The 24565-nt window shown below is 40.4% G+C and overlaps 1 protein-coding gene and 1 long non-coding RNA gene across 3 annotated transcripts in view; both read right to left on the bottom strand.

The window, feature by feature from the left end:
• The window catches only part of ank2b (ankyrin 2b, neuronal), a 188743-nt gene that overhangs the window by 139661 nt on the left and 24517 nt on the right, over nucleotides 1-24565 (bottom strand). The window contains exon 1 of one of the 2 annotated variants that reach the window (XM_034856386.1): nucleotides 3596-3818. The exons of the other annotated variant lie outside the window; for it this stretch is intronic. Within the exon in view, the coding sequence (XP_034712277.1) occupies nucleotides 3596-3682 (87 nt within the window). The 5' untranslated portion in view covers nucleotides 3683-3818. Of the gene's footprint in view, nucleotides 1-3595; nucleotides 3819-24565 lie in introns of those variants that run through there. 2 annotated transcript variants of the gene reach the window in all.
• Nucleotides 7142-22516, bottom strand: LOC117934619. The gene is made up of 3 exons (XR_004654524.1): nucleotides 22427-22516; nucleotides 21410-21411; nucleotides 7142-7153 (listed from the first exon to the last, which is right to left on the bottom strand). It is a non-coding gene; the product is annotated as an uncharacterized LOC117934619 (long non-coding RNA).

Below are 24565 nucleotides of genomic sequence, written 5' to 3'. Positions count from 1 at the left end.
ACTGCAGGACATAGCAAGGTGTAGCAGGGCATAGCAGGGCAGGCATAGCAGGGCGTAGCAGGGCATATCAGGGCATAGCATTGCATATCAATACAGGTTTTGCCCCCCCCAAAAAAACATGTAATCAACCAAAATAATTGGAAATCCAGGCTCACAGGGTTCTACTGGAGCTTTCTTCTGCTCCTTATCAGCACATGCTATTTGCTGATACAGGCCATGATGAAAGCTCTGGAGAAACCTAGGAAGCAGACATTTAGTTAAAGATTGGTCTCGTTTACGCAGTCAAGAAGAAACGTCAATTATGTTCTCAATTAATCAATGCTGTTTGGTCTTTGAAATGGAGAAAACGTCAATCATTTCATCGTCGATCGGGTGTTTCCCAAAGCCCAATATGATGTCCTCAAATGCCTTGCTTCGTCCACAACTCAAAGATAGTAAAGAAACTTGAACATATTCACACTTATGAAGCCGGAATTTAAAAAAACGTTTTACTTTTTAATAGAAAATGACTCAAACTAATGCATCGTTCAGGTACATTTGTATGGGTAGGCCTATTTTTTATATATCCCTGTGCAAATGATTTGTTGGCAACACCAGCAGCTCACATTAGCATACTGCGTTCTCCTTTTTTATGCACCTTTTCTGGCATTTCTCCCCGCTTTCTCAGCCAATTAAAGCAGCAGACATGCCCTAAGGCACCAGGCATTCTGGTCTCTGAATGGAGGCGTGGTTGCACCCTAACTTCGGTTGTGTGTTGCTTTCTATAATTTTGTCTTACTCTTGGAGGTACATAGTCATTGCTCCTGTATTTGTCCAAAAGGAGATGCTTGGTGTTTGTCAGAGTGAAGTAATTAAAGTTCTCAGTGATGACACTGAAGAAGAAGCCATGTTGCTATACAACTCTTTCAGTTATTGAGATTCTCGCACACTTTGGAACAAATGTCTGGTTGTTCTGCAAAGTCAACTTTCAGTAGAGGGTTAGGGTTAGGGTTAGGGTTAGAGCCAGTCTCCTTCTGCAAGCCTCAATTCCCTCAAACCGACGAACACAAAGTACCGCAAAATGTAATAATGCCGGGTTTGGTCTGTCTGCGTCCTGCTAGCCTGTCTTTAAAGACTGGGCTGTCATATGTACTAGAAAAGAATAGAGAGAAACAGAAAAAGAACAACAGAGTCAGATAGACAGACAGAAATATAGACACAGACTGAGGCCATGTCAATGCTAATTAGGATACTACAAGGGTTCTAAGAATGCTGACATATGATGGTCAGCGTTCACAAACATGACAATTTCTGTTAAATATTTCGTGTAGGGCTAACATTAAGATGCCAACCTTTCTATCTTCTTTCTGTCTAAATAGTTTCAGTAAATGCGGATGGTTGGGCATGCAAAAAGTCCAAAAACGTCAGTGTTGGTGTCTTGTAACCATGACCATAATCTCTCCAGAACAATAACCAAGTACCTTCCTGACCCTAAATAACCTTAACCATTGAACCAAATGGGTTGTTTTAGACAACGTATTTAGTTGTTTAGTTCAATGGTGTATTGGTGGTCGTATAAAAGAGAATAAAAGGAAGAATAGCTGAAAGAATGCCTTCTTCTGTTGTTGTTTTGGTGAAGACAGTGAACTGTTATATTACATTTCAATGAATTTTCACCAAGACGACGACATTCCTGCTTTTTATAGTATCTCTAAACTAAACTATGTGTGATTGTCGAACCAAAACTGTAATTCTGAGGCAGGTATCTAAGATTAAAGAGGAAAAACAATCAGTTAGACAGTTTTCTGTTACACTGAATGAATGAACTAGTCAATTCCCTCTGGTGGACACAATATGTAATGTCGACATTTCGCATTTTTTTGGTATTTCTTAGCTACCATTCTGAATTTAATTATTGAAGTTTTTGTATCTTATCGCCAATATCTTTGGGTTTTTGGAGCCAATACAAGATGTTTTCAGATTGCTTTAGGACAGTGTGAGGGGACTGAGTCATTTGAAACAAACTTGTACATGTATAGTACACACGGAAGTGAAGTAACCCAACAAATGTAGTGAAGTAGTTCTTGTGCCTGATCTTAACTGAACTGTGACTGTTCCACGTTAACGATGTGTTTAAAACGCCTGGGGGTCGTATTTTCTGCAATTGCTAGGGGATCTGATTCATTAACCCTCAGGTTGTCTTCCCACCTACCTGGACATTTCTGTTTTTCTGATTCCATTTTAAATGAAAACCCTTTTATCGAGGTTATGGTGGTCTTTTTCGACCCTTTTGTGTCTTTCCCCTCATGATTTTGTCACTTTTTCAACGTCTGTCGACTTTTACTGAGCTTGTTTGTGTTCCCCCCCCCCAAATTTGTCACTTTATTGACATTTTTGTCACTTTATTGACATTTTCCTCCCTTTTTTTAAACTTTTTTAAAAGTTCTTTTACCAATTGTTTTTTCACCAAATGCTATAAAATTGACACAAAAATCACAAATTCAATGAAAGCAGTGAATCGATTAATTATTTAACTTGTGAGAAACGTTGTTGGGAACCATCCACGTTACATCCACTTTTTTGGAAAAGTTGTTTGAAAGAAACCCAAATTTCTGAAATAGAATTTTTTTGGAAATGGGTCAAATTTGACCCAAAGACAACAGGAGGGTTAAAAACCAAAAGGTGTATTAGAGGGAAGGAACAAACAACCTATGTGGTTATATGGTTTGGATGACTTGGAGCTAATGACTTTTAACCATGTATCCATCTAATTTAAATATCTCATGTTACCTCATTTAATATTTTGTGCGGTGGAGCAAATGTTCCACCAAAACAAGTCCCTTCCAGAGACTATACTGCAGAGCCGCCCAAGACAATTGTGATTGGTTTCAGGAAATGAAAACAACCCCTGACCGTTTTTGACATGCATGTCTTTATGAACCCAATCTGTGAAAGCTGACACCAAGGGTGATGGGTGTGTGCGGCTAATGATGGTGGTCGCGGGAATAAAACAATAAGCAGCAATCTGTCATGGATGTCAAAGGAGACCTCCTATACAATGAGGATGATAGAATAACAGAAATCCCATGAGAGCTGATATCTGTGTGTAACGCCGTCCACAACAACAGGCACACAAAGAGTGAGGGAGCCACCCTGTCAGCATGGGCGAGCAGCCTCCTCCTACTACACCCTACCTAGAGGTGTTCACAACAACAACACACCGCGAGACGAAGAGCGGGGGGAAACACGGGATCGGAGGGAGTGGTGGAGGAGTGATTCACCCAGGGGAACAACAGAAGAGACGGAGAGAAGAGCTCTCCTTCTGGGAAATGGCTTTACTCCAGGGGTGGAGATGGAGATGGAGATGGAGATGGAGATGGAGAGCAAAATGAAGTGAGTATCAGCATAAATGAAGCTGTAAGACAACCTAAACACCACTCCCTGTCACACACCTCTGGTCAGAAAGAAAGAAATCCCAGACCCACACTCATCCTCCACTACTCCCCACCTGCTCCACCTCCACTACCCCCAGCTCCTGCTCTCTTGCTGGGAGGAAGCGGGCAGCCTTCTCCCCTCTCTCCCCCGTCCTCCCCATGCTCTCCATCTATTTATTTACCTTCTTGGGTCTCTTTCTCCTCTGTCCCAGCCCATTGAGGCGATCGCTGGGGTCCAGCCGGTAGTGGGAGTGGTTGTCCTCACTCATTCTCTCCCCAAAGCAGCTACCTTTCACTCCACTTTATTCCTTTTTTTTCTCCTCTCTCTATCCACTCTTCTTGTCTCTTCCCCGCTCCTCGGTTGATAACGAAGCGAGCCGACCTCTCTCCTCTCTGGTCCTCACACTCTGGCTGTTGTGAAGCGCCGAGCCGAGCAAAGGGGTGGAAGAGGGTGGGTGGGGGTGGGGTCGGGGTTGTTTTTTTTTGGGGGGGGGGGAGAAGAGGGAGGGAGCACAATGGCGTTGCTATGGCAGCAGCTGCCACCAGTGTTTATCTGGAAACGTCGAACCAAAATAGTCGCCACGCGCACACCCAAACACACACACACAGACACACACACACACACACACACACACACACAGCGTCCACATGTACATATTTGAATTATTCCTTTGGAAAAGCTTTAAATGCAAGAGCAGCAAGGTCAAAAGGAGGCGACACGAAACATAACAGCTCAATTATGACACTTTGCGATGTATAAAATTTCAGATGAAATATTCATCTCACTGTTATGAACGGTAGTAGTACACAAAGCCCAGAAAATAGGCATGAAAGCACAGCTGTGTGTATGTGTGGGTGGGGAATGAATGCCACTCAATCCTTATAGATCCAGATCGGAGCTAAATTAAGTAATTTGACTAATTCATTAGTCAATCAACAAGCTGTAATTGCCAAGGTTTTGCTGTTTCTGCTTTCCAAATGTGATTATTCACATTTTTATCAACCAGAATGCTTATTTTTAATAATATATGTAATATAAAAATAATATTTTTTAAGTTGTATCATTACAAACAGACAGGCTGCTCTCTCACCATTCAATGAAAAGTATTGTAATTTATGTGTATTCCACATATTTATTACTGCATGCACTACAGTGACTGCACAGGGCTTTCAAGTAGGGAGACGCGTGTTTCTGTCCTGGGAGAACTACTAATGCGGACTGAAGCGGACCGATTCAAAACCACAATCCTTTTTCTAATCTTGACTAGAACCACAATCCTTTTTCTAATCTTGACTAGTTTTTTGTGACATGTTGTCACCGAAACTTGACTGTAATGGTCCCGGAAGGTCCCTAAAGGTCCCTTTAACCCAGCTCACAGACACCTAGTCTCGACTAAACTCACTGGAAATGCCGCTAGACTTAACTGTCGGCGGTTGTAATTGGGATCTAAATTTTCCTATTCTTTATAGATGCAGTCAATAAACTTCGACCCAGTGAGGATTACGTACTCACACACGCAGCAAATCCACAGTCTTTGTTGTGTGAAGGCAGCCAGCTCTTAAATCAATCCGTGTAACCCCCCCCCACCTCAAACATCTTAATGATGGCTCCTGGCTATGGGGTCCCAGTCACAACCACATCTCTTCAATGGTGATGAAGAATGTAGTAATGTGATGAAATACATTGTTGAAAAATGAGACAAAGCGTGTATAATGGTTAATGTCTTTTGTTTTCATACACACACACACACACACACACACACACACACACACACACACATACACTCGGCCACCTGTTCCTGTCAGTGGCTCTGACAGCTCCTGGTGTGTGTGTGAGAGGTGAGTTAAGAATCACCTCTTTTTAGAGCCTAATATTTTACAGTAACTAGATAGATCAGGAATATATTAATTCTAAAGAAACCAAAACAAGATTGTTCATTTTGATTTGTCTTCTTCATTTAGCCTGTTAGTTGTCAAATTGCATTTTCCCACATGGTGTAATTTTAACTCCAAAGCCTTTTTCAGCACTGCCAGGAATACCACGACGTATAATGAGTTTATTCATGTCCCTCAGAAGATGGAATCATTCAAGTTTAGACACGCTAGTAACACATAAATGGTGGTCAATGCACATTTCCCTGAGTTGGGAAGTCGTTCTTCTGACTTTGGTGAGTCCATGAGTTGGAAATCGTAACGTGGAACGACACGGACGCTACAAAGAGCATGTGGTGTATTTTATTGCTCAGGGAGTTTAATCAAGGAAAACGGATCGGGTGAGCCATGAAATATGACCGGGAAGCAAATATGTGTTCTTCGAACACGACAAATGCAGCGTTAATACCCTTCGCTATGTGGATTTTACACCCTGCCACCAAGTTTCATAAAAATCTGACCAATAAGTCTTCTGAGTAGGTAAGGATGGACACAGGTCTCTCGTGGAGGAGAGAAAGAAAAGGAAGATGGGATTGCATCAAACCAGACAAAACTGGACCTAACAAGCTAGGATTACCTCACTTTCATCAAAGGTAGACATATATGTTAATTTTACACCTTATTAGCCCGGCGCCAGCTGTTGCATTTCTGTGCAACAGACTCTACATTTGCATCTAGGTATCAAAAATGTCATATATCTTCCACCAAACCAAGGTGCCTTTCCATAAGTCATTGCCTATTGGTTTCCAGTAGGAATGGATCAATGGCTGGTTCAACAATCACTTTCATTGGACTATTAGCTATACAATCAAATAAATAGAAAATAAATCTTCACACTACGGCTACAATTTCTAATGCAGGGTCTATAATCCTCCTCTCGGACTTAATACACTTCTATTCTAGGATCTTAGATCTCATCTACATAAATAAAGACAAGGATTTCGGCCATATCAGGTGACATTTTGCGCATTCTATCTGGACTGTTTTGCATCATTTACGTGTTTATTGCTTTACATGTAACCTAAAAATCTCAAATGTAAAGTACAAATCATATACTGAATTACAATCAACTAGGGAGACAGGGAGCTTCGATATCATAAATCACATTAAACGAGGAAATGGCGTCATAACCCTTGTGTTGTCTTCCCGTCAACCATGAAAATCATTTTTTTCAACACTATTACCGCATTTCCCGACATTTTTGTCACTTTTTCAATATTGTGGGTGCTTTTTTGATGTTTTTTCCAAAGTTATTTGATATTTCTAATGTTAACATTTCCCACGCTTATTTCAAACGCCCATTTTTTGTGACAAAAGAACTGAAAACAAGGCAAATTTGACCCGAGGACAACATGAGGGTTAAGAACAACAATTAGTTAAAACTGCTGATTTTGCCTTGGAAGATAACGATCTCAGGGTGTTCCTAGAGAGAAAGTTGACGGGTCAATAAAATGAAAAAATGAAAATCTCTTTGGCAGCATGAACATGCCGATTTAAATTAACAAAAAAAAACAAAAACATAAGAAGAAGTTAAAAACATTGATACAAAGCGTCAACAAAAGTGTTGCTTTTTGGTAGGACAACACAACGGTTAAAGGGATGGTTCAGAGTATTTTCAGCCAAATACCTTAGCGCAGGTGCTAATGGAACCAAGAGTGTATCTCGAAAATTACCACACTAATAATGCCCGAAATGGCACCAAACTTGTACAGCAGTACAAATAGGTGATGTACTCATAAACGAGGCACTGTAAAGTTTGTAATTACACCACGACTTTATTTAAATGACACTTATCTCTGCTGCTACTGCTATCGGCAGTAAGACAAGAGCTTAGGGACCGTCTACAAACTACTACATCGGCAACAGACTTATGCAATATTGCAATACTACCATTCCAAAATCTAAGACAGTATCTAATCTGATATCATGATATCTACATAATACAGGCCTACTCTTTGTGTTCATTTTCTTTAAGCCTTTTCCTTCACATCAGTCAAGACGGTGTCCATCTTTACTTGGACCTTAACTCGGCACCCCAGACTTTCTAACCCAGTCTCATATAAAAACTGACTACGTTGGTCTAATATGCAATAACGTAGAGGGGTTACCATAATGGCCCTTGAATTGTAAGACTATTCCATTTTTTCTGCCTATTCTTTTCCTATTTCTATTTTGTTTCCAACTTTCTCAGCCAATGTTGCAAGTTTCCACACACACTAAGACACACACACAGCGCTTCCATCATGATCAGCGTCTTCAGCGACCTAGGGCAATAGAACGGGACCTGGTCTCGTTGATGAATACATAGTTGTTACGGCCTCTGGCTTTTAAGTTCGTTTAGGCTTCTAGTGTTTGTGTATGTGGATTTGTCTGTGTGGTTGCCCGGAGAGGATTGGCCTGCTTGATGGCTCCGCCCACTTCCTGAGTCCAGGCCTTGATGTTGATTGGCGCGGCTGCTGTGGATCCTGCCAATCACCTTCCTTCAATCAGCCAGGTCGTAACAATAGTATATCCATGAATCCAAACCCATACTGGTCTCTAGTAAGCAGTACTGGAGCCCTGATTGCAGATATGTATCTCCAACACCACATACTATATTAAAAACCTTTATGATCACTGCATGCAAGGACCAAGCAGCCTGGCCTTGTGGCACGATGCACATTTTCTTCAAAATGTGCCATTTTCTAGCTCGAAGTTACAGTAACAGTAACAGGGGGGCTTCTGTTGATCCAGACTCTTCTGCTAGCAACAATGATCACTATTAAGTTACGTAAACACACACTGATTGGCTATTGAGCTGGCTATTTGGATGCTATGTGAGACCGAGCTTAACCAAGTTAATGCCCGTGAGCGTGCACGAGTGTGTGTGTGTTTCCGTTTGTGTGTGTTTCCGTTTGTACGAGAGAGAACTGTGGACCAAAACAGGAAACAAGGGGATTCTCTGTTCTACTCCTATTAAATTAAAACACAAAGAAGAAACCGAGATTCTTCGCTTTATGACCCGTAGAAGAAAAGGTCTTTTCAAACTGTTTCCCAGAACACACACACACACACACACACACACACACACGCACAGAAACACACAAGGCCTCAGTGACATTGACCTGGCCTGACACCACTTTCATTACCACACACACACTAAGACAAAAGGAACTAGCGCATTCCGGATCGCCTTCCATCACACACACACACACACACACACACACACACACACACACACACACACACACACACGCACAAAGGCTTCACATGTGCAATCAAAGTGATTTAGCAGCTAACGGCCCAAGGAGTTTTAAGGAGTGACGTTGAGGGACCATTGTGGACACCTATGTCCCATTTTAAGAGCTGGAGACAAATATGCACCGGCATGCAGACAAGAGAGGGGAGCAGGACAAACAAAAAAAGACATTAGAGTTAGATATAGTTAAAGGACCAATTAAAGTCAATTATAACAGAGAAATATGATAAAAGAATGAATCAAATAAAGAAAAGCCCCAAATGTCCATGTTCTACAGTACTATCTGTGAATATGAATTGAGTTTCAATGCTGGTATTTTTTAGGTGAGAAGGAGTCTATTGTTACAGTGTTCCTCTCCTTCAGTAACACTTGGATTCTTTAAGAAACAGGGGGATTAGTTTCCAGCCCAGACCATGATTATGCACAAGTGTGGATTACCCAAAGAGCAAGGGGGGCAAAGCCCCGCAGCCTGAGACCACGAAGGCTCCTGGTAATCTAATGTTAGACGCAGCCTCGGTTCACTAGGTTTACTCATATTGGACAATTCTGCAGGCCTATTAATAGGAATATTAAAGTGACTGTGGTTGTTATAAGCAGGCAAAAAGAACATGATGCTTTGGGAAACTATTGGAAGTAAAGCTAACTGTTGCTAAAAGGAACTACACGCTGTTTTTATTCAGGTGTCTACTTCTTAGTAATAGTAGTAGTAGTTCATTTGAAAATCAACATGTACACACATTCATGCATACATACATGTATATAATTCAAATGACAGATAAATAAGGCCATGTACTTCACAGCACAATCTTCCAAAATGTAAAGTCATTCATACAAAAAATGTCCATGTTCAAAAAGGAGTAGGAAGAAGTTCATAAATACTTAATATACTTAAGTAAATCCAAAATCTTATGCTTCACTTATTTACACATCATAGACAAAGATGCATACCTACACACATTCCCACTGTTTTTTTTTTTCTTTTCTTCCCTTTCTTCTTCTTTCCATACCATCTGTCTGTAGCAGATTAATAATAATAATTGGATACTTTATTAATCCCACAAGGGACAATTTACACTTTGTTGTGATTACACACAGGACTGAACTACACACACACATGCTCATTACCTATACATGCACTAATGGAGTGATGTCAGAGTGGGGGGGGGGGGGCTTCCCATGGAAAGGCGCCTTGAGCATTTGGGGGCTGGGTGCCTTGCTCAAGAGCACCTCTCCACCACCATACTTCGGGTCCGTATGGGGACTTGGACCAGCGACCCTCCAGTTCCATCCATACTAGACTTAGTATATAGATGTATCAGTATATGGATACAGTATATTAGTATATATATATGCCGAGAAACCATCAAATCCTTTTTGTTTCGCGGTTACAACCACAGCTGCTCTCAACCTAAAAAAAGTGTTAATTTATGTAATTTTTCTTCTGTAAATGTCTTACCTGTGTCCATGGTGAATTTAGTTTTTGGTTGGCATATTATTTGTTGTGTGTTGATTGGTCTCGGTCCCCCTTCCGAAAAGCTTTTAGCTGTTTATTTGGGGTTCCCCATGTCTTGCAACCTATATATGAACATTGTACCTCAGGAAATTGTGTTTCGATGATGATGTGTGACATAAACTATACTATGACATGTTGTCCTCTGCAACCAGGCAAGCCCCTCCCACCCAGCCCGAACATGCAGCATCAGCCAATTGGACGTAAAGTACCTGTGTGTTCATTATAGTCAGGCAAACATCACAGACAGCTTCCTGTTCTACATTTCAAAGCCCAACCTGCTCTTTGGATCCCCGTCCTTTGTACCCCTCGGTGAGCCACGTGCCCCGTCAGCTGGCTGTCTGCCTGGAAAGAGGGGAGGGGAAGAAAGAGGGGGGAGGGCATCTGGCCAAGCGCCCGGCTCTTTGAATATTTCATCAAGTGGGAGAGAGGTGGGGGGTATTAAAAAAAAGGGGTGAATGAGAGGGGAATGACATGGAAGGAGGTTATTGGGCAGTAATGAGAGTAAAGAAGAAACGTTGACAAGAGAAAACTACCTTTACATAACTTGCTCTACTAGCATAGGATAATATACTTCATGTTACTTCATAAGGATTTCTCTGTACAAAATTAACTAAACTGTCTTTGGTACCCTCTCCTCTCTCGCTTGTTCTATCACTTCATCGCTGGGTCCTGGATAAGACTCTGAGACACCACAATACTGCATTATACTATCAATTATACTATACTAATACTACACTAAGTGCAACCTGCACAATAGGTTCATCTACTGTACGTATTTATCATACTATTTCAGCAGTTGCACATTGTATTGTATTCCAATATGTATTTTTAAATTTTATCCTACTATTATTTCATGTACTGTATATAATATGTATGTATATTGTATCCTAGTACTTCATTTATATTTATATTCTTTGCTGTGACTGATTTTGCTGCTGTAACACTGTAATTTCCAATTTTATTGGGATAAATAAGTATCTATCTATCTATGTATCTATCTATCTATGTATCTATCTATCTATGTATCTATCTATATGACAATATTATACAGGCTTTAAACTGACAATGGACTTATTTGGCCTGTGTAACCATGGTGCATCAGTGGCCCTTTGATTCTAGGTGGGATCTGTGGTCCACTATACCACACAGGAGGTTTTCCACAGATGAGGCAAACCCTCCTGCATCATGGCTCAAGAGGCCTCGTGCATCGGCACCTGCAGCCTTGAGTTCTTTCCTCACCTTGATTGTTGGGGGGGCCGGACTAGGACTGGAGGCTGGAGGTTGCAGCAGAGAGGACGGGATGGGGGAGGGGCAGATGACCGATCAAATCCATTGAAGGATAAGATCATTCCCCCACTTTGAGTCCCCCCAAAGAATTGGGTTCCTTGTAATTCCAGACGCTGACTTTGCTCCACCGTAACTAATCCTCCATGTTCCTCATGGAGCTGTTTTTCCCTTCCTGATCCTCTTCAGCTCACTCTGCACATTCTTCAGCTCCTCCTAATCCCTTACTTAAAGGTCCAATTCTTAAAAATGGGATTCACTTATAAAAACATTTCACTCTATTCTCACTCCGATTTACAAATTTGAACCACTAGCTATGTTTCCATCCACACAATTTATCAAAATTAAGTGACCTAAACTGAAAAATGCCTTATGGAAACAGTAAAAATCAATGGAATTTCATGAATATCGACTCAAAGGAAATACTTTCGGTCTCGTCTGATTTTTATCTTGATCGATTTTCGGCTTATGTGATAAACACTGATTGAAATTTGCCGAATAAATGATGAATTGCGATTGAGTTTTCGGTCGTTTTTATGGTTGCAACCCTCCACAAAACGCAGAAGAAGAAGTTGTAGTTCATTTCCCCCAGTGTTTCCTCTCTGTCTGCACACATGGCGGGCGTCAACAAGGACAGATGGAAGTGGACGGACGAGGACACGAGAGACTTTCTTGATTTCATTTATCAGGAACTCGCGAAGAAAATGGCCGACAAAGGTTAGGACAAGCCGTGGGACGTCCCGCGGAGCCCATGGAAGACGGTCAAACAGCGAGACATATCTCAAAAAAGAGTCCGGAGGGACAATAAAAGACGAGATGCATCTGCATCGTCATAGCGATGTGTTTTGTTATTATAGCTTGATATGTCGCTATTAGCTGGTACATGAGCTCTATTATAACTTCTCCAATATTGGTCATGTGTTGGTGGACGGCATCCGTTTTGTCTAGAAACACTTTGTTGTTGCTTGAATGTTGGGTGATTCAGTTCAAAAATGAACGGAAACACCTTAAAATGTCTAAAATCAATTTGATGCTAAACAGCATCATGTGACGTCATCACCACAAGTTTTGATTGGCTTTAAAGCCGTTGAATGGAAACTTTCACCAGCTTCCTTCACATGAGGTTTTTTTACCTAACTTCCGATAATTCCATAGACAAGCGGATATAAACTTAGCCACTGAAGTCTTTGGGGCATCTCCATGGCGCAACTCGACGAGGTAGTAATCTGAACTGTATTCACTGTCCTGTACACCACCACAACACCCGTCACACTGTGAAAGAATGAGACCCCATCAGCTGAAAGGTCTAATGAGGCTATTGGCTGCTGCTGGATGATGGCTATAAAAAGCAATGATGAGGGATTGATTGGGCTAACAAGCTGATCCATAGCATGTTACATCTGAACCAGCCTCTGATTCTGCGACCACGCAGCTGTGAGTGATAACGAGGGGTTAGATCAGCCATCTTTTGATTTAAGGTATCTCAGAGAACATAAAGGAGACGTGGTGATGAGCATGACTTTAATTCATATTTTAAGGATTTGATTAAAAGGGTCAAACAAGAACAGTGCATAGGCAACAGCGTCAATTACGGAGTCATTCTGAGCGTAAGTGCCTGTATCAAGCAATTTGAATTGGAAATATCTGGTGGTTATGAGAGGAATGACCGCATTCAGTGGCACATTAACACAAAACTGTACAGTGTGTATCCATGCAACACATTTTTATGAATGGGTTCGCATGATATCGTACGGAAATATCGATTAGCTACAACTGTTTGTATGATATCCCACGAAATTAGGGCGACGTCTGGCTGAACATGTGTTGACCGGTCACATGACGGTTAAGTTTAGGTCTTTACAGTTAAGTTTTGCCAAAAAAGGGGAACCAGGTCAAGGTAAGGTGATGGTGCTTTCAACGCCCGGTCTGTTAAATAGACCTTAGTGGTCCCCTAATAATGTATCTGAAGTCTATTTTATAGAGATCTTAGTGGTCCCCTAATACTGTATCTGAAGTCTCTTTTATAGAGACCTTAGTGGTCCCCTAATACTGTATCTGAAGTCTCTTTTACATAGACCTTAGTGGTCCCTAACACTGTATCTGAAGTCTCTTTTATACAGACCTTAGTGGTCCCCTAATACTGTATCTGAAGTCTCTTTTATAGAGACCTTAGTGGTCCCCTAATACTGTATCTGAAGTCTCTTTTATATAGACCTTAGTGGTCCCGTAATACTGTATCTGAAGTCTCTTTTATATAGACCTTAGTGGTCCCCTAATACTGTATCTGAAGTCTCTTTTATATAGACCTTAGTGGTCCCCTAATACTGTATCTGAAGTCTCTTTTATGTCGCCATTTCTCTCACTCATAAAGTGACATTTTCATGCCATGGGACCTTTAAGTAGTACTCCTGGGCCAACCACCTTGGCCCTGGGTCCCCCCCATCCAACCGGCCCTCCTTCCTACGAGACCCTCAGAGCTCTTTTACAGGAGCAAATACGTGGAATACATTTGAATAACATTGCATTTTCCTTTCATATCCATATCATGACAACAGCCTGATCTATGCATGGTGTGTGTTTTGTGTGTCTCCCCTCGGACTCCTGCTGAGCCATTTCCTCCTAGGCGGCCGGAAACGGCGTTGCTATAGCAATTTTAGATAAGTGAATAACCATGGCAACCACAGAGATGCTTTTGATGGCACAGTGGTAGCTGCTGGTTTTCAATGCTGGAGAACAAACAGGAATGATGTTGATGGACGAGGGGAGGGAACAGAAGAAAGCAGGGAAGATGAAAGGACAGAACAGAACAGGGAAAGGAAAGAGAAAGTGGAGAGGATGAGATTGGAAATAAGAAGTGAAGGAGGCATTAGAGAAGGAAAAAGAAAAGGAGAAATTGACAAGAAAGAAAGAAGTACCTGAAGGCCACTCTTTCAAATTACCTCTCATCTAATAATAACCCAACGGGGTATGCTGTGTAAGTAGAGCAACCTGTTTTTCTGGCTGGAAATAAGAAGGGGGGGGGGGGGCATAAGAGGGGGGGGGGGGGGGGGGGGGGGGGGCGATTAGTTGCCATCCATGCTGTGTTGAATTAAATACAGGGTCTAATTGGAGCCAAAGGAGACAAGTCTCTAAAGCTGTCCCTTTAGCTGGACAGTACACGCCAAAGTGATCAATGGTTAAAACTCAATGGACCAAATGAATATTTTTTAATGAGAAAATTGAGGATTTATCACTGAAATCTGCAGTTTAACTCTAAGGAATCTTTTAGCATCTTTCAGCTCGTTGTTTTGGTTTTCCAGACCATCAATTTACCCTTGCCCCAGCTTTTTAAGTGTAACTTGAACTCAACATCTTCATCGTTTTAGCATCTGTTCTGACTGTACAGTATTCTAATATGGGTACTTCTACCTGTGAATATATATCTGTATATATCAAGATATCTTTTTTTTAGACTTCATATTTATCACTATACAGTACATGCCCTGCACACCCATATAAGCATGTATTTCTTTTCATGTTTATAGCTAATATGTGAACTTTGCACGTCATTTTGTACTACATTGTACAAATGACTAATAATCTTGTATAAATATAAAAAATCATGCATGCAAATTCATATGATAAAGATTAAAGTGACATTTAAGTTTTTATTCCAGATTGGCCCATCAGAGATTACATGTTTTTACTTTTATATAGGTTTTTGTCCTGACATCCAAATCCAAAATCTACCACTCAGCCATGTGTTACTTTGCTTGATCCATAATCACAAAGCCAAAACAATATATTTGGACCACTTCTCCTCATGGACATCACAAACCCACTCTGACCAGTTTGTCTTTGTCCTGAAGAGACAAAAAAATAGACCCTGGTTTTGTATTTATCGTCTAAATACGATTTCAAATTCACAGGTGATGCTGCAACCACCAGAGATGGGACGGGGGGAGGTGGGCTGTCTGTTGTCAAGGCAACGGGGGCAAAGGAAAATGCCGATGGAGACGAAGGGGGCCGGAGGAGGGCTGGTGTTGGAGACGACAAAGACAGGCGTGGCCGCGGACCAAATATGAATGAGCAGCTGTGTAGCAGTGCATGTATGAATATGATATCGGTTCCAAAATTGTGTTTTTATACTACTATCGCATTCTTGTTTCACTGATATAAAGTGAACATAAATGGCAATATTCACCTGAGACCAGTTCAAAAATGTATGATTCTTGTTTCTCGTTACCCTCTGTACCCCCCCCCCCCCCCCCCCCCCCCCCCCCCCCCCCCCCCCCCCCCCCCCCCCCCCCCCCCCCCTTCAACAATTCAAGGGATTTCCCCAAGAGCAAGAGCAAAAAAAAAAGTTTTGCACTGAGAAAAGCCTCGGTGTTGTTTTCTGCTCTTCTTGCAATGAAGACTTTGTCTCCAGTTCTGATAAAAATGGTTCTTTTGCAGCATCTACAAGCTAATTTGTTGTGAGCGAACAAAAACCTAACCCACGCCTGATTGGTCCGAACCAGTGGCACTTGAAGCCTAACAAGTTTTTTTAGTTTTCCCTGAAGATTTTTCTGCAATTTTTCTATTTTGTTACTGGTTTCAAGAGAAGTGGAGTTAGGGAGGGGCGGGTTTAACTTAACTAAGTAAGAGTAAGCCTTTTTGTCAAATCCTTCAAAGCATCAATTTTACCACCATTCAGTTTTTTTCTTACTTTTGGGTACAAATCCTACTGAGGTTCTTCTGTTTCTTCTGTTCTGTTTGACAGCAAATATCTGCTGCAAACAGAGCAAATATTGTAAAAAAAAGTGCATGACTATCTTCAACCAATCACATCAATCCACCAAGTGTCCCTGTGACCTGAACATTTGCAGTACTGGTATACTACTGTACACCAACAGCGTACCTCCAAAATAACAGCCATGTACTTTTGAGATCATCAGTCCTGTGTTCTGTACTTTGGCTTTAAATATTATTATGTGAATGCAACAAAATTGTAGAGGTACAACTGTTTAGAAGAAGACCTATTGTAGATGTATAAATGTAAAAACATGAATCATGTTTTTGAAGCGGGGCTGTAGTACTCAAGTCCGGTCTTGGACTCGAGTCCGGACTCAAGACTGTTTTTCTATGACTTGTCTCAGACTCGCTAGTATTTGGACTCAGACTTGTCTCGGCTACTGGTTTTGCCAGATATGGCTTTTGGGTTTTTGGTCTTGACCGAGTCCGGGTGTCTTTATTATGTTCATAATAGCAATGGAGGGAAAATAAAACCCAAAATGGTACTTGGTACTGTCATGCATAAGAACTTTTTTTCTGTCCTGGTCTCGGTCTTCACTCGGACTCAAACCTTTTTGGACTCAGTCTTGTCTTGGACTCAAACCTCTTTGGACTCGGTCTTATCTTGGACTCAAACCTCTTTGGACTCGGTCTTGTCTTGGACTCAAACCTCTTTGGACTTGGTCTTGTCTTAGACTCGAACCTCTTTGGACTCTGTCTTGTCTTGGACTCAAACCTTTTTGGACTCAGTCTTGTTTTGGACTCAAACCTTTTTGGCCTCTGTCTTGTCTTGGACTCAAACCTTTTTGGACTCGGTCTTGTCTTGGACTCGAACCTTTTTGGACTCTATCTTTTCTTGGACTTGAACCTTTTAGAACTCGGTCTTGTCTTGGACTCGAACCTTTTTGGACTCGGTCTTGTCTTGGACTCAAACTTCTTTGGACTCGGTCTTGACTTGGACTCGACTAGTCCTGGTCTTGGACTTGTCTTGGACTAGACTAAAGTGGTCTTGACTACAGCCCTAATATATATATATTTATACATTATACATGTATGTCTTGACTCTTAACCTCTACCAGAAAGTAAAATGATGGAGTAGGAAGAATATTGTTGGGGCTTTTGTTTATAATTTACTCTGAGTTTTAATAATCATCAAAATGAAAAACCCGCTCTCAAAGTTCTGCCCTTCTCCGTTCCACCAAAATGTATCCAGTGTACATTTGAAACAAGTCACTTCAGCTTCTAATTTACTGTCAGTGGGTGATTGGCTCCCTCTGCAGGATGTTCATTAACATCACAGGATCAATCCCTCTGGTATCTGTGGCAAGACCCGCCCTCTGAGTAGCATTCGAGCGCTAGGATTGGCCTGTTTGGATCCTAACCCCTGACCTCAACCCTCTACCAAACCACTCAGCTGCCACGCGTCATGTGTTCCTCTCCTGACCTTCCCAGCAGCACTCACACCTATTGTGTCTGTGCAGTATTATTCCTGGCAGCAGCTCTAGTATCAAAGACACACACACACACACACGTCCCTATTAAAAATAACATAGTTGACATTTAGCCATGAAATTCCGAGCCGTGTTTGGAGCAACGGCGTGCGACTGGTAAAAGCAGCCCGTGACCTGGTGTCAGGTTACTGCAGCACAGCGCTGTCTTTGCTCCTGATGAGTTCTTCTGTAAGCAATGACTTAATAAATGCCATCTGTCTGCTCATGTCAATGTATGATAAAGTAATAGCATACTATATCTAAAGAAAAAAAGGGAAAAAAATAGCATACTTTATCATGTAAGCTGCCAATACGGATCCTATTTAAAGTCAAATCAATCAATATCAATGATTAAAAGTTGCATTTTTGCAAGTTTACGTATAGTTATAAGTATAACTCTCCTCCAACGTAAAAGGAACTGCATAAAGAGAGCCAAAATTTAGACGGAAGATTGTAGGATCCTTACAGAATATTAAATTAAAAAAAATGCATCTAAATAGTTGAGAGAAAGTGAATAAAATCTGTACATATGTGTGAGTCACCATAAACATATTAGGATATGAATAAGTCCAGCCAGTGCATAGTGAACCAATACAAAGAAAGAAGTATTCTCTGGTTTACTTTCTTTACTTTTCCTCAACACGCCATGAATTGATCCGGCTACAAAGAATTATATATAAGATACATCTTATTCTTCTGCCATCCACTGACATTCAGCACTGCATCCAACAAAAAGAAGAAAACATAACTAGCTACTGCAGAATAGGGGCTTATTGTTGGGCTCTGAACACTGACTACACTTAATACTAAATACTCACTACTAATAAAATAGTAGCCGATCTGTTCTTTCTGACTAACTAACGTTGCCCTCCCATAACACTACAGCATAAAAATAGTCACACTAATCAAATTTAGTTGTCACAATGCAACAATCTGCACAGATAGATTCAGATATATATTTTGTGATGTAGTGAGTCTTTGAAATAAAAAATTAGGGATGGCAAACTCATTTGTTTACACCAGAGATGCCTGTGCTTTGGAATGTTTGATTTTGATGGGTCGATGCGAGATATTCGACAGGCAGTCGTTAGCAAAACATTTAAGTTTAAGGAGAACTCCGGCCAATTTTTATGTTACTCTTGATCGCTATAAACATGCAAGTACTTTCAATTGACGTTACAACTTACGTAACGTCAAGATGCGTTTTTAACTCAGACGTTATTTTAATTCACCTACCCTGTCTTGATCTTGCCGGTGGGTAGCTTGCCTGGTTAGCTGCTAGCTGCTAGCTGTTATTGATGTAACTTCATGGAAACGGTTATGATTTTCACAAAAGCCTGACGGAACACACTTATCAATAGCAGCTAACAGCTAGCAACTAGCAGCTAACCAGGCAAGCTACCCACCGACAAGATCAAGACAGGGTAGGTGAATTAAAACAATGTCTAACTGGAAAACGCATCTGGATGTTACGTAAGGGCCCTGTTCATGTTGCACATGCATAATAATTGCATTGTGTGTCTGTTAAGAGGCACAAAGCCACTCTAAAACTTGCCCCAATAACGGCTGGTTTAGCTCAGTGGAAGCTTGTACACGTAGCTACAGATGCTCAGTGTTCTCTGCACCGATTCAGGTTGGGGGGGGGGTTTCAATCAAAGGTACTCGCATATTTACAGCAATCAAGATTAACATAAAATTGGCTGGAATCCTCCTGTAAAGTATGGATTTAGTTATCATGGTATTTTGCAGACGGTAGGGTTATTAGTGTTTAAACTTAGCAGCACACTTAAACAACCACACCCAGGGTGAGTCTGAGTCAGACCGAGGAAGAAAACTCTAGAAGTGGTGAATCTACAGCTCCCAGCGACTTAATACGATAATGCGCCTGGCTTTTGTTTCATTTCTAATGTCGGTGAGCTTTTTTATTGAGTTTTCTTCTTAGTCAAATGATCTGAGTGAATTTAACCAGGGCTTTTATTGTGAAGAGACACAGAAGAGCCAGCATCATGCTTCGTGCTTTTTTACGGTCATTTCGTTTTATTCATAATTTAATAATATATAATATACTCTATATGCTTTCTAAACTGCTCCAAATTCCAAAGCCCAAGTTCATTGGCTTCCTAGGTGTGAAGTACATTGGATGAACCGTTCATGAGATAATTAAAAGACAACACACATAGGCGCACACACACACACACACACACACACACAGGGAACAGGGAAAACTGCACAAATACATGTTTTGATTATATATTTTCTTGCACTTTTTTTCCATCAGCATAATAAAATGTTAGAGTCAGTTTACAAACAATTACTCTTTTCTACTTTTGTCATATTGTTACAGTTAATTTCCCATCATCCAGTTAAAACAGCACCTCAGCAAATGACAAATATTATGGTAATAATGTACCCGATGCTGTGTTTTCAGTTTCTGTGGCTGACAAATAAAATCATTGTAGCTGAACCTAACCCAAACCCGCTAAACCTAACCCCCTAACCTTAACCCTAACCCCCTAACCCCCTAACCTTAAACCTAACCCCAAACCCCAACCCCCTAAGCATAACCCTAACCCCTTAACCCCTTAACCTTAACCCTAACCCCCATCCCTAACCTCAACCCCCTAACCTTAACCCTAACCCCCTAACCTTAACCCCAAACCCCCAACCCCCTAACCTTAACCCTAACCCCCAACCTTAACCCCAAACCCCCTAACCCCTGAACCTTAACCCCCTAACATTAACCCCCCAACTTTAAACCTAACCCCCTAATCCTAACCCCTAAACCTCAACCCTAACCCCCTAAACTTAACCCTAACCCACTTAACCCAACTTAACCCTAACCCACTAACCCTATCAAATTTCTAGCCACAAAAATGTCATGGAGATGCTGAAAAAACAGCAAAAAGAAAGAGGAAATTAGAAAAAGACACAAATTTTCAAAGGTTCTCACAGTTTTATTGCAGAACACGTGCGTGTGTGTGTGTGTGTGTGTGTGTGTGTGTATGTGTTTGTGTGTGTGTGTTTGTGTGTGTATGTGTGTGTGTGCGTGCATGCTTTATAGCTCTATCCGACCGGGCAAGGGTAAACAACAGAGGCTTATTTTACAGTCTGCTGATTCATCCTTTAACCTGTCACTCTACTCTAACTGCTGAGTCATGCTACAGTTTGCCATAAAGTGTGCCAGGCATCAACTGTAAGTTAGTTTATTATGCACATTTAGATATATAATAATCATTTTGGTAGCCTAGAATGCTGACTGATATATTAATCACCCGCGTTGCATATCATTATAAAATATAGTTTGATATTCTTTCTCGAATATCAATCTGTAGACACATTTATATTATTAACAAATACATTAAGAAAGGCTCTTCTGCTGTTATTGATTTATTGGGAAGTTAATGATGAGAATTACACTGTACTCTCTTAAAGATGGTATATTACTCATATTCCATTAATCTACAAAATACTAGTTTTAAAATAAGAAATACATGACAATCTCTCATCTGTTTCATGTTTTAACATTTATTCAGTAGAAAATACATGTACCTTACAACTACTGACCATTGTAATAAGTGGAAAAAGTACAAATACGTCTGTTAAAAAAATACTCTGGTAAAAGTAGAAGTACTGATTCAACTTCTTTACTCAAGTAAAAGTAACAAAATACAAGCTTGGAAATTCACTTAAAGTATAAAAGTTAAAGTAGCCTTGTGAATGACAACCAATTTTTTTATGCAAAGCTACCTGAACCACACAAATGTTACTAGAGTCCAACCTGAGAAACGCCTATAGGCCTAAAACATCCCATATATGATTATTGTGACAGAGACTGGGACTCCAGGTTAATAAGATTCTGAGTGAGTTGGTATTCTGTGAGAATTCACAAATCCAGTTTTTCTTTTTTAATCTTTCCATTAACATTTAAAGGAATCTACATGTATATGCTCAAATATGGCTTCTGGAAAGAAAATATAGGATAAAATATGAATTACTAAACTCCCTAAAGGTGAGTTATCAAAGGTGCTCATCAAAGGTGCAGTTAGTAAAACTTATCAAACTTACTTTCGTTCATATTTGCTGAAAATGACTCTTTGTTTGAGTACAACTACATTAGGCAGTAAAAAAATCTATTATAATAATAATAATCCTCCTCTGGGACCACCTACAGTCTATAGTGATATGCAAGAATACACCACTGCCCGTTCAGATGCACCAATCCTTTCTCATTCATTTCTATATCAGAAACATGGGTTTCTTTTTAACTACCTAATTATGATTAACCAAAAATAGCATGGATGATTCCACACAATGGTTTCACAAGTACAACAAAATATCGGATCTACACTTTTATTGAATTTTAGGGTGTTTTATTCATTTTCATTTTTCAAATGTTTCTAAACAGTGTACCCATTGACGATTGATGTACACCCCTTCTGTGATTATCCTTCCTATAATATTAGTATGAATAAGTCATAATTTCTACTTTTGTAACTCAAGAAAATAGGTATACATTACTGTAAATGAGGTTTATAGACCATGAATTCCAAAGATAGGTGCAAAACTAGTGATGTTAAGTTGGTGTTGACTGAAGAAAGGGTTAAACTCAAAAAACAATTTTTTACAGTAACAAAAGTAAAAAAAAAAGTGTTGTGCATGATTGAAGGAGGACAACACAAGGGTTAACGAAGTTGGTTTCCTGTTGGCTACAAGTTAGCATCAGACCCAACAAAGGCTGTCAGTTGAATGGCGTTTTGAGCTAACGTTAGCAATCAAACAATCATAGATAGTTACAAAGCTTAACTACAAGCTAGCACTCAAACACAATAAAGGCTATCACTTGAATGGCGTTTTGAGCTAACGTTAGCAATCAAACAATCATAGATAGCTAAAACGTTTTAGGCACAGTCAACGTAGGCCTAGGTCCACTTTTAAAAGTGCCAAAAGTCAGAAAAAGTGTTGATTCTCAGTTGTAAACCGGCAAGTGTATGGTTGAATGGAGGACAACACAAGGGTTAACAAAGTTCACTGTTGGCTACAAGTTAGCATCAAACACAACAAAGCCTGTCAGTTGAATGGGGTTTTGTGCTAACGTTAGCAACAAACAACCATAGATAGCTACAACGTTTTTGAAATGACTTCTAGCTTAACTACAAGCTAGCAATCAAACACAACAAAGGCTGTCAGTTGTATGGTGTTTTGTGCTAACGTTAGGAATCAATAAACCATAGATAGCTACAACGTTTTTGAAACGACTGCTAGCTTAGCTACAAGGTAGCAATTTCAGTATGACAGTTATGCCGTAAAGAGTGTGAATCTGAGCACTCAAATCTGCCCTCAACTCACATCGGGGGGTCACGGGGGGGGGGGGGACAGCTACCCAAGCTCAAGGATAAATTATTCACTACTGTAAATACACAAGGAAAGAAGAAGAAGAAATAGTAAACGTAAAAAAGACAGTTTGTGATTTTCAGGGTGACATGGAACAATGTGGGGTTGGTAGGTGTAACGTTAAAGGGGGACTTTGGCATTTTTGAACCTGGACACTCCTTTCTAAGTGACTAATGGGAAGTATTGAGCGAGAATGCTGCAGTGTAACCCCATGCGGCAAATAGGCACAGTCAACCTAGGCCTAAGTCCACTAAAGGATCTGCTTTTGCCACTGACACTGTCATTGTAACTGTCTGAGAACTTTATTTAAAGGAGCTTCCAGAATATTAAAATGCTTTTCTTCATCTTTCACTTGTATGGCGGTATGTTTGCCATTGTGTCTAACCATGTCTCGTCCACAGAGAAGTCTCATGCTGAAAACCTCAGGTACTTCTCATTCTTGAACTTGTAGCCTTTAGACCCCACCACAAGAACACTTTGATCAAATAATACAGTGTGAAGTAGTGAAGTAGTGAAGTAAAAGTGTATAGCAGCAAGAAAATACATCAAGATGAGTACAGTACTTTAGAAAATTTACTTACAATTCACAATCCGCACAGTTTTTTTACTAAAATACCCATTTTAAACAGTGTAAGCAGCTAACGGCCTTTGTCTAACCCTGACCCTAACCCATTATGGAGATGAATATATATCATATGAGCACCCTAAGGCAGAGAACCATAACCCCCCCTGTTGTCCTTGGGTCAAATTTGACCCATTTTCAAAAGGTTTCCATATCAGAGATTTGGGTTTATTTCGACCAAATTGTCAAAAATTAAAAAAAATATAAGGAGGATGGTTCCCTACAATGCTCAAAACAAGTAAATTAAATGATCAGTACACAACATTAATTTGGTTTAAATTTAATTTGATAGCATTTGGAAAAATAATGATAAAAGAATGCTGGAAAAAAATGTCTGAAAAGGACAAAAACGTCCAAAAGCGACAAAAGTGTCAAGAAAAGACACCCAAATACTTTTAATTTGAAATTCATACCCAGAAAAACAAAAGTTGAATGGTAAATGGGAAGACAACACAAGGGTTAAATGACTAAAGCAATATAAGATAACAGCAGTAGTAATGGATCACTATCACTGCCAATGGGCTGTGCTGTCTAAGGGGAGCATTTAATAGCATTTGTGAATGCGATAATCTGGTTATAGGGAATTCAACTAGTGTAGAGCTGGAGAGAGAGAGAGAGAGTCAGACAGCAGTCTGCCATGCTGTATGGAGCTCCTTAATAACATAAAACTGGACTCCAAGTGATTGAAATGATCTCATCCAACTGGCCGACTAACACAATTTTGTATAGGAAAAGGTTAACTTCCCATACTCTCTTACCAAAGCCATCATTAAATGTGTCATGTCAGACTTTAACATGCTCCTTTACTCGTGGAGGAAACGTCCTCAACTAATTATTGCAGTTACAAACAGTTGCTCGGCAAAAAATCAGTACGCACTTTGGCAAAAGTTGTCAAAACAGTTTGATACTAAACCAAACACCGGACCGGTC

This window comes from Etheostoma cragini, chromosome 19, assembly GCF_013103735.1.
Source record: "Etheostoma cragini isolate CJK2018 chromosome 19, CSU_Ecrag_1.0, whole genome shotgun sequence".
Lineage (NCBI taxonomy): Eukaryota > Metazoa > Chordata > Actinopteri > Perciformes > Percidae > Etheostoma > Etheostoma cragini.
Note: the sequence above shows the minus strand (reverse complement) of the source record. Positions and strands in the feature narration are given on the sequence as shown.